Here is an 11347-nt window from a genome sequence, read left to right on the forward strand (position 1 = left end):
ATATATAAGTTCCCTATTGCTGACAGATTAAACAGTAGATCAATTGAGATTACCTTCCTGAGAGATGTCCTTCCATGGGTTGGGAGGGTACATGAATGATGCATTTTGAATCTGATCAGATATCTCTTCATCTTCGTTAAATGGGAATGTTCCACTGAGGCTACAAACATGAAGTACAATGTGAAATCAGCAACGAATAAATGAAAAAAAAAAAAATGTAGTAAAGTGCAGCTTCAATTTATTTGGGGGGGGGGGGGGGGTTGCAATAGCTCATTTGGGTACTCACTTCACATGCAAAGGGACTGAATTCCATCAAGGGTGAAGTCGAGATTTTTCTGGCCCTCTATCAAGCTAGCAGTGATTGTTGGGTCTATTAGATCAGATGAAAAATACTTTGCAATAGACTAACTCCCTATCCAAAGGATAGCAAGCAATTGCTATTGTCCATTTCACACGATATAAAATGGAAAAAATGTCCGGCTCCATGGGCCTAATAGTTCTGAAGGACAACTTTTTTATACAGATGGGATGGTGGAAACTAAACTACAGAATCAATTTACATAGGCCTGAATTTCATACTTTTACCCTTTCATATAATAAAAATGGTTTTCATTGACATCATTGAAACAGAAAAGGCATTACATGATCCCGGTTTTGATAACAAAGCAAAATAATAATAATAATAATAATAAATAATAATAATAATAATAATATAATAATAATAATAATAATAATAATAATAATAATAATAATAATAATAATATTAATAATAAATAATCATCATCATCATCATCATCATCATCATCATCATCACAATAATACCGTTGATGAATAAGATGATGATGATGATGATGATGATGAAGATGATAATGATGATGAAGACTTAAGAAGAGGATGGTGAAGAAAAAGATGATAAATGAATTAATAAAAAGAAAGAGATAGGTAGATAGATAGATAGATAGATAGATAGATAGATAGATAGATAGATAGATAGATAGATAGATAGATAGATAGGCAGATGAATAAATAAATCATATTACAAACAAATGCTGGAAGATATAACCAATGGTGTTACCTGACATAGATGACCACACCGACTGACCACATGTCAAGGGATCGATTGTATCCTTTCCTCTTCAACACCTCAGGGGCTGAGGAAAATAGCATGTTACAGTTCACTACTCATTCATTAGAGGTTAAACAGAAGCATCGCTGAAACACTACTGAAACTACTCTGTACATTGGATTAAATCACCTTACAGTGATGCCAAGCAAATAAATACAAACTAGACGGGAGGTGTCAAGATTTTAACATGCCTCCAACCTCTGTTGGCAGTCATATATTTTCTTCTTTTTTTTTTCAGACAAGAAACGTTTGATGATGAAGAAACCAAGACAACCTCTGTATTTTCCTCTCAGCTTTTAAAGAACAGTTAAACAATTTTTTACTCCAAAACTTCAATTGATGGCAAAATCAAACAAGAGAAAAAAAAAAATGAAAATCTGAAATAGCACAGTTCTGACTTACCAAGATATGCTGGCGTGCCCACCACTGATCTACGGAATGACTTCTCTCCAATGATTCGAGCAAAACCAAAGTCACATAATTTTACCTGGGTGGAGAAAATAAAATAAAATTTAATTTAAATTGAGCTTTTAAATAAATAAATAAAATAAAAAATAAAATTCCCTTTATTCATCCCCATGGGGAAATTTGTCTTTAGGGTCTATTCCAAGGGAAGACTGGAATAGCCCAGGCATCAGCCGCAAAGTAAGCTAGGGCGAGGTGACTTGCTCAAGGTCACACAGCACAGCAGTTGATTGAACTCGGTACCTTTTGGGTACGAAGCAAAGACCGTACCGCTGAGCCACGCTACCTCATAGTGCAATATCAACTAAACGTGCTCAAACATGCTCAAAGCACCTTACAAGGGGTCCCTGGCCAACAGCAACAGAGTATGGTGTGAGAAAATGAGTAAAGAGCCTTTTCCAAGGACTCAACTATGCGCCGTGCGAGGCTCGAACCCAGGACCTTCCGATCTGAAAGCAATTGTCATACCACTAGACCACATAACCAAGAACAAATTAAACGGAGAAAATGTACATTTAAGAGAATTGAACATTTCATTAATTAAGGATTAAGATTAGGTGCACAATTTGAGGAATTCTCTCAATATGTTTTCAAAAGAATGTATTTCAACATCATAAAGAGTTATAATTTGACAAAACAATGAAAGGATTTCTCCCCAATGATCCAAGCGAAACCAGAGTCACATAATTTTACCTAGGTGGACAGTAAATGAATTGAGAAAATGTACGTGAGAGAGAACTCATTATTTAATAATAAACATTAATTCAGAATTAAGACTACATATACACTTTGAAGAAATCTTTCCTTACATTTTAATAAGACTGCATTTCACCATTAAAAAGAGCTATGAATTGACAAAACCATCAAAGGATCTGATAATAATGAATTCATTTGCATAATTCAAAAAATTCAATTATACTATAACATATTATTACTTGCATACTAAGTTGTGTAATTGTAACACAAGCACACAATTCTGTCATTGTATAAATGTGAATAGAGAATTAACATGGTTACCTGAGGAAAAGCTGTCTCTGAAGACAATAAGACGTTTTCAGGCTTGAGGTCACAATGAACGATACTTTTGGAATGCAGATGTTTTAAGGCCACCAGGATCTGAGACAAAAAAATTTTTAAACCATTATAAAAACGCTTAACAGTCATTCCCTGCATATTTGACCTTGTACACCCCTATTTTCAGAGTAGAAATCTAAGATCTACGAGAAATAGCAATATAAACAATATAATCTAGACCTAAAACACCCTGCAAAATTGGTGAACAATCATTTGAATTTTCGGCACCCCTTTTTGGAATGATCTCCCCCAGAATATTAGCAGTGCTGACTCATTATCAGCTTTCAAATCTAAATTGAAAACTTACCTTTTATTTTCGTCTCGTGATTTCTATTTTAAAATTGAAGTTTTTCCTATCATGTGTTCAAAATGTTAATGTTGATTGCTACTTAAGTGATTGAAATTGATATGTTCCATTTATCATTGTATCTCTTTATTTATCTTAAGAATGTAAAGCCCCTAGAGCCTGATGAAATCGGGTTACGGCGCTGAACAAATGCCATTTATCATTATTAAAGAACCTATTTTACAACAAATACAACAAATACAGTAACAATTGCTTGCAACCCTTTAGATAGGATATTACATAATGCAGAACACTTTCCACTATATCTGAATGGGTTCCTCAGTTGTTTAGCTTCAATGCTTTTGGTTTATAATAACTCGCTACTGCAATAATTGATTCTGAGCTTAAACATTTGCAAGAATTCAACAAGAGCAAACCTTCAAAGCTTAGGAACTCTCATTATACGAGTTAATGTTTCACAGAAAAAACAAAAACAACAAATTGTGAGTGGTTGGATGCAGAGAGTGATGATAACAATCTCAAATAAAATTTAAACAAGATTGAAATTTAACATTTGAAAATTCTTGGAAATGCTTTTATAACAGCAAATAAAAATATAAAAATAAGAGCGAGAAGACCCCCCCCCCCCCCCCCAGCAGATTTAAAATGACCACAATATTTAATGAGTCCTAGCCATAAATGCCCAATGGAGCCACATTCTATAGAATTATGGATCAGTAATAGTTACTGGTCACCCTTTGAATAAGAATCAAGTACATTACAAGGTACTTTCTTTCAGATCTATATATTTTGAACCAGCTACTTAATGACCTTAAAAAAACAAAAAACAAAAAAAAAAAAAAAAAAAGAAGACATGGTGCATATTGAACCAGATCAATTTCCTTGGGTGCTCTATCAATTAAGTCACCGGGCTCCTACGGTTGCAAAGATTCATCAATCTTTTAAAAATTCTATTTAAAATTTTTTTTTTTCAAATAAATATTTTAACTTACCTGTGAGATAAGGAATTTTGTGACACGCTCACTCAGACGCCCTTTAGGACTGGACAGAATCATCTCCAACATGTCCCCTTTTAATTTCTCCATCACCACAAATATCTGAATAATGTGGAAAATAAAACAGGCCATGACAAATACCTGATATAAATCCAATTAGTTGAAAACTTTATCTCTAATAAAAACTCTCTGTTTGTTTTGTTTTTGTTTTTTAAGGGTTTTACAGCGCTTGTGACACATTTTCGTCATTTCAGCGCCAGTAGAAAGGAAGGGAGAAAATGGGATAGTAAAAAAAATATAGAGATTTACAATTGAAAGCACACAAGAAAAAGTAAGACGAATGGGAATGGTTTAAATAGGGAACAGATGTAGATTCCAAGATCATACTATCAGTGTACTTGAGGTCACCTTAAAGTCTCATCAAGACACAATTACAGGTATCTACTAACACTCAAATGTTTACAAATCATTATATATGTAAATAAAAAATAATACAGTGCATAACAGAGATGACAAACAAGACCAACAATATCTCCCAAAACAAAAATTATACATTTGACTGTTTCCCTCTCAGCCAAGGACTCCGGCAAGAAAAAGGACAAAATCAAGTAATCTCATTCCAAGACAAAGACAGAAGCAATTTGAAAACAGATATGGGGGTATAGAAGACACAGTAAGCGACCCCTGCCCCCTACGGAAGGTCAGGAATGCCATCCAAAAACTATGTGACCGGGATTCTGTAATCTGTTAAAAATTATCTGTACTCTGGATACGTGAGATCAAAACCTAATTTTTCTTCTTTACTTGTACCTATAATCTTGGAATTCTTATTCACGAAACCAGAAACAGTACTGGTTACTCAGCCATTGACATCAAGGAATTTTCTGGCATGATTACAATGTTGGCAGTCTTCCTTTCCTCTTCTTGGGTTGTCTTTTTTTTTCTATTCTAATCATTTCCCTTCATAACTTTATATAGAGTCTCTCTGCAGTAAAAAATAACAATGTGAAATTGAATGTAAGCTTCAATTTAATACGAAAACATATCTGTTTTTGTAAATTAAATTGAAGCTTACATTCAATTTCACATTGTTGTTTATTTCTTCTAGCTTCGAGCAGCACCATTTATATTTCTGCAGTAATAATGAAATTACACTCTTTCTTCTTGAAGCCAGACATCATCGTAGGCATCATACAGACTTACCCTTTCAGGAGTTTCAAACATTTGCTCCAAATCAACTACGCCCGGATGGTGAAGATTCTGTGAATAGATATATTTTCAAAATTTTAACAGGATTAAATTTTGTTTTAATCTACATCATTTATTTTGAAATATCGTTTTTTTAAATCATCTTACAGATATGCAGCAGAGCAAATATATATATCCATAATTTCTTTGAGCAGAATACAACAGAGATTTGTATCCAGCTTTGTAGAAAAAAAGATTATTAAAAAATATTTATTCAAAACTATCATCTGTCAATGAAAAAATTCGACTGACTTTAAGAATGTCCACTTCAATCTTCAGCTGTGCCTCCTGTTTGGTTGGGAACCGCATCTTGTCGATTACTTTAATCGCAACTTCACGAGAAGTCATCTTATGTTTGCCTGTGGGTAAATTCAAAATATAAAATTCAATATTTGAACATTATAACTTTCTGCCATAACGACTACATAGATAAGAGCAACATATTAGTTATCAAAATGGCCGGTTTGATACCAGCATGTTATACATGTGTGAAGAAGGAAAAACCATCCACTTCTCATTAAATCAATTTTTTCCTGAGTCTTCTCAAAAATCAATATGGATCACTCAGTGACTATTCAAATCTTTACGTCATTGAATTCTTTTATATATCAAAACCAATATATCTATAATTAAGAAAAAATTGTCAATACCTTTCAAGATTACTGAGAGCTGATAAAGTCTCCTTAATAAGATTTTCAATCTTCCTTGAAAAAGCAGTGTTTCCTTAGAATCAAGAAATTTAAAAATGTCCCAAAAATCATCATTCCCATTGAGTGCAATAAGTTTGAGTGCCTTAATGGTGCAGTGTCTGAATGCTAATCATTAATATTTAATATGAGTGAATAACATTGTATGTGATTATAGGTGCCACTTACCGCCATAGACAATTCCAAATTGCCCAGATCCTAAAACGTCCTCTCGAATGATTTGGTACAAGTGGCTGATCTCAAGCTGAGGAAAATTGATTTAAAATTGATAAAATATACCAGAAGTATTGGGGTTTTGACAATAAATAAATAAAAAGATGGATGGATGGATGGATAGACAGATAGATAAAAGAAGATCTTATTTGCCAAGCAACAAGGAACCATTTTGACAATATCCATCACTGACAACTAATTATTACATCTAGACACTACCATTGCGTCATGGAGATATGTACATATTAGTGCCTCAAACACGGATACAATGCAGGGGTCATAGATTGTTATCATGGCTACTCTACCAGTTACTGACACTAATTTGCTTTTGTAACAGCAAAAGACAGTTATGTTACTACAGCACTATCAAGTCGTTTTTAAAGATGGGTGGTTATTTCCTTGTTTCCTCACCATATATTTTTTAAAAATCTATTTATCTTACTTTCTTGTGAATAATAAGGGCAGATTCAAATACGATAGTTACTAATGTCATCAGTAAAAGTCTTAAGACAGTAGCCCAATGGTTAGATCTACAGCATGTTAATCTAAAGACGAACAACTTTCATTTAAAACACAACAGTTCACCAAAGCCACAAGGCCCATTAAGCTGAGTTTCACTCCAGCTTCTGTATCATCAATCGGACAGTAACAAATGCTTGCCACACTTGAAAATGGTGCTAGACCACTGCAAAAAGATTCCCATCTGATCTATAAGACCCACCTTCCCAATCACTTTTGCATGAACAAAAAAGTCTGGGTGTTTCGATTCAGAAATAATTTGATTGTTTGTGAGTTGAGTGCTCTAACAGTCGGGTGATCAAGTATTCCAATTACAAAGACAACTCATACAAAGTAAGGACAAATCACATTTGCTGTGAACCAAACAAAGCCTTAAAAAGCATGCATTGTTGTTTTGTTATCCTTATACAACTCATTAAAATTTCTTCTAACCTTTTCAGAGTGAGTATTTTCCTCATTTCCATTTCTGTCAGCTGTAAAAGAAAGAAAAAAACACTAAATGCAAAAGCCAGATTATATCATAATACTGTATTACATAAGACGTTTGATGGATAAGCATCGTGGGAAGAGCATACTTTTTAAAAAAAACTGTATTACAGTGTAAATATTAATATATGAGAAGTTGGTGATGAGTTAAAAGGTTTGCAGTCTTCTTTGCTCTTAAATGTCAAATCTTGTTTTGTTTTTGTTTTGGAATGGGAGGACATACAATTCTCAGAAAACCTCCATTATTGGCATTCTAGATTATTAACATATCTATAGTTTTTGTTGTTAAATTAGGAAAAGTTTGAGATCCAAAATGTTCCTTGACATAAATTTTTAAATTTTTCATTGCAGCTGCCGTATTTGCTTTTTTTCTCTCTTTACTTTTGAAATCCACAGAACTTCAGACAAATAAATATTTAGATCACCTGATTCACACATCAATCTGTTATAATAAAGATTGAACAGAAATAACTGAATTCTCTCTCACAAAAATCAGCTTAGTTATGACAACTTACATGGCATGGTATTGCCACTGAGCTGTGAGGTGACTGGCATGAGGGCCTGCCGAAGGGCGTGTTCCCAATGTCTGGCTTGTTCTAGGCCCACCCCACTCTCTGGAGAGACCACAATATTTGACTCATGACCATAGGTTGGGTCCTCCCCAATGAAGTACTTAGTGGAATCTGTTACAATCTCAAACACATGAGGGGCTCTTCTGAATTCATTCCACCGTGACGGCTTGGCAGACTCCACACTGATACTGTCTAAAGGAATTTCCTGATTTGAGAAACAGATGACATTAGTAATTTTATCTGTATAAAACCTTTTTTATTAGAATTAATATGAAGAATGTCATTGAGCAAGTGAAGTATCAGATTAGAAGCCATGAATGCAGCAGAAAATGGTACACCTAAAATCATTGTGAAGATAATAATGTTTAATAAGAAGAAAATGCATGAAATAAAAACATGGAAGTTTATAATGACCAGATGTAATTCAAGATACAGGAATTCCTAATGAAACAAAGCTCTTAGACACTACTGATTTTAACATTACCTCCTGAAGACATTGTCATACTTTATTTGTACGTGCCAAAAAAAGCAACTTCCTTTACAACTACCAACAACTATAGAGGACATTCAATTCCAATATTATGAACTTAAAGCTCACTGATGTTGTGTTGTGATGTGAAGGATGCGCAGTTTTTACGTGCTAAAAGGAAGTGTTAGCATTGGCACCATAAAACAAGAAACTGTTAGACTGATGAATGGAGGCGATGTGGGTTTGACAGAGTCGAGTGTAGAAAGGAGATGATCAGAAGGTGGGCCCATATTTACACAGAGAACGTGATGTACAATATTCATCAAGTGACCCCGAGTTTTCTGAAATCATGATGTCCAGCTTGAATATATGGAATTCATCAATGAAAGCGAGGTAAGAAAAGTCCAACTGAGTTCGTGATTTAATATGTAAGGTTATAATACATAATATTTATTTTTAAAAGTACAATAGACATGACAATGTTTATCAAAACTGAATGCAACACAGTGAATGAAAAGTTTCCTTTTCTAACACATATATGTAGAGATTAATATTAACATAAAAAATAAGAAACTTACAAATTTGGCTAGTCCTAAATATATGATTAGAGAAATATTGTTAGCTTTGAAACATTTTCTTACCTTATAGTATCTCCTAGATGATTCGTCCAAATACATGATGATTGATTTGGGATCCAAACGCCAAAAATGACGCTTTCTCTGTAAAGAGAGAATTATTGTATATTTAAAACGTATTTCATGCATCAAATGTTTTCTAGGTGCACTTTTAAAAAACCCAATAAAGCATTAAAAGCCCAGAAATTCTAAAAATGAAAATTTAATCCCTAGATGCATTTCTTCTGCTTCTTAATATTAAACTTCTAAGATACATAATGATCAATTTACTACTGAACTGGGAGATAATTTGGATAGCATGCTTTCTCCAAACATCCCCTCCCCCTGCCCAAAATAGGAGGAGAGAGTCCAGGAAAAAGAAATAACAAAAGTTTTATTTTAAAGGCACAAAAAAAAAAAAAAGAAAGAAAACCACATTATAAGTAAGAGACAACATATTTTACAATTCAAATTAACTATATGCCAGAGAGCTAAAATAAAATTGAAGCGAGATAGAGAGAAAAGGCTCTTTACCATTTTATCTTTATCTGTAAAGTGAACCATCCATCCTTCTTTGAGAACCTTGGAACCAGCCCTCTTGGTGTGTTTTACGGACTGAACCACTCGCATCAAGGGGATGTTGCTGCTGTCAATGGGACTGGAAAGAAAATATAAATGCATTTGTCAACTGTTTTGAAGAGAACCATGAAATAGACAAAAAAATATATCAGAAAACTTCGATTCTTTAAAGCAATCACAACAGCTTATAATAATATTATTTACCCTGGATTTGGAAAATGGAAGAGCATTGCGATATCTCTTGATGGAATACCAGCAGCATTCATGCCAACCTAATGACTTCTGACAACATCAGAATTTCTATGCATGACTAAAGTACAGTTTGTAAGACGTGACCGGAGTAAAATGGATTTTTTTCAGATAAAAACGTTTTCTGTATATAGTCATTATGTTTTACCCGTATTATGTCACTTTTTCTTTCCAATAGGGATGTATAGTGCGCAATGGAATGATTGTAGCAACCGACAGCTTTACGATCCAAACAATGTCAGTTTTCAGCTTTACGATCCAAACAATGTCAGTTTTTCATTCAGTAGCTTTAATAAAAGTACGAAAAAGTTTATTAATCTTGTAGATCCTGAGACACAGTCATAGTAGAATTTTATCGGCTTTCGCATAAATGTTGGCATTTTTAAGTGTGACAATTTGTTATGACACTATAGGCGAATATGTTCTGGCCAGTTTATATTGACACTCAATAAATATTAGAAAAAAATGTATATTGCACCAAGTTCTTTGTCTTTTATTGTATATTCCGTTTTAAATTTTCCTTTAAGTCTCTCTGATCGTCTACTGAGCAGTTTCCTCCTTAGATCTCTTCTTTCTTCTATCTTTTGTATTGAATTATTTGACACTCGTTCTCTTTTCACATTTTCTTGAACCCTAGAGTTTGTTCTAAGCTTAAAGCTCAGGGCCTAAGACTGCAACCCGAAAGACCAGGAGGAGAAGAAGGAGGAGGGAAAGAAGAGGTGGAAAAGAAATATAACTTACATCTCTCATTGCCTTTTCAATATTATTTCATAAACTTCTTGATCAATTCCTGATATCATCAAAGCCAGCTCTCACCTGAGTGGAGGTTTGGGTTCGTGGTCTTCAATCTCATCTGGATCCTTATCCTCATCCTCTGGTCCATCGTCTGTTAGCTGAGTCATCTCTGAAGCTTCCGACACGTCATCTTGTTCTGTATGGTCATAAGAATCTAAATGTGCTGGAAGCCCCACAAGTCAACAGCCACAAAACACGACAACACACAAGTCCACACAAAGAGCACAGAAATAAACACCACATAGAAACACAACATCCACAGACAAACAAAAGAAAAAAAGACAAATAACTTGATTACACATTTTATAATGAACCAACCGCTGTGCCATTTCAAATCAAAATCTTCATTGATATGATGCCATTATGTTTTCGTTTACTTTGAAATTCCAACACGGAAAATTATGAATAAAGTAAGAAAGAAAGACAAATTTATAATAATAGACATTTACGAGCAACAAAATATGAAAGCTAAGCTTCACTCAAGGTATTCATTTAAATTGATTAAGAAATTCAAGTTTAATCCACTTGATAAAAATGAATATCTTCGCATCTTAAACTATGTATAATTTCTTTTCCATTACTTTTTCTTCAGATACAGCCATATATGAGTAGTTTTGACTAAAATTGACATAAAAGCTCACTTTTAAAAATCACAGAAAAAAAACTTAAATAAATATGAATTGATCCTTTATCAGTGTTAATGGGTTAAGGTTAAAGATATTTGAACTATTTTGTAAAGAAAACAAAACGAATTGCCTGAGAGAGAGAGAGAGAGAGAGAGAGAGAGAGAGAGAGAGAGAGAGAGAGAGGAGGAGAGAGAGAGAGAGAGGGGGAGAGAGAGGAGAGAGAGGAGAGAGAGAGAGAGAGAGAGAGAAGAGGAGAGAGAGAGGGGAGAGAGAGAGAGAGAGAGAGAGGAGAGAGAGAGAGAG

The 11347-nt window shown here is 33.9% G+C and overlaps 1 protein-coding gene across 8 annotated transcripts in view; it reads right to left on the reverse strand.

The window, feature by feature from the left end:
- Positions 1-11347, reverse strand: part of LOC144968175 (serine/threonine-protein kinase D3-like) — a 186242-nt gene that overhangs the window by 25514 nt on the left and 149381 nt on the right. For 6 of the 8 annotated variants that reach the window (XM_078906268.1, XM_078906259.1, XM_078906309.1 and 3 more), the window contains exons 7-19: positions 10440-10554; positions 9330-9453; positions 8823-8900; positions 7656-7917; positions 7087-7127; positions 6091-6166; positions 5468-5574; positions 5171-5227; positions 3965-4069; positions 2609-2707; positions 1529-1613; positions 1076-1151; positions 54-160 (exon numbers count right to left, since the gene is read on the reverse strand). In XM_078906268.1, the coding sequence (XP_078762394.1) occupies positions 54-160; positions 1076-1151; positions 1529-1613; positions 2609-2707; positions 3965-4069; positions 5171-5227; positions 5468-5574; positions 6091-6166; positions 7087-7127; positions 7656-7917; positions 8823-8900; positions 9330-9453; positions 10440-10554 (1332 nt within the window). Of the gene's footprint in view, positions 1-53; positions 161-1075; positions 1152-1528; positions 1614-2608; positions 2708-3964; positions 4070-5170; positions 5228-5467; positions 5575-6090; positions 6167-7086; positions 7128-7655; positions 7918-8822; positions 8901-9329; positions 9454-10439; positions 10582-11347 lie in introns of all 8 variants that reach the window. The other 2 variants (XM_078906248.1, XM_078906289.1) reach the window with 1 other exon arrangement.

The sequence above is a fragment of the Berghia stephanieae genome, chromosome 1, assembly GCF_034508935.2.
Source record: "Berghia stephanieae isolate SIO BIC M18660-M18661 chromosome 1, UCSD_Bste_1.3, whole genome shotgun sequence".
In the NCBI taxonomy this organism is placed as follows: Eukaryota; Metazoa; Mollusca; class Gastropoda; order Nudibranchia; family Aeolidiidae; genus Berghia; species Berghia stephanieae.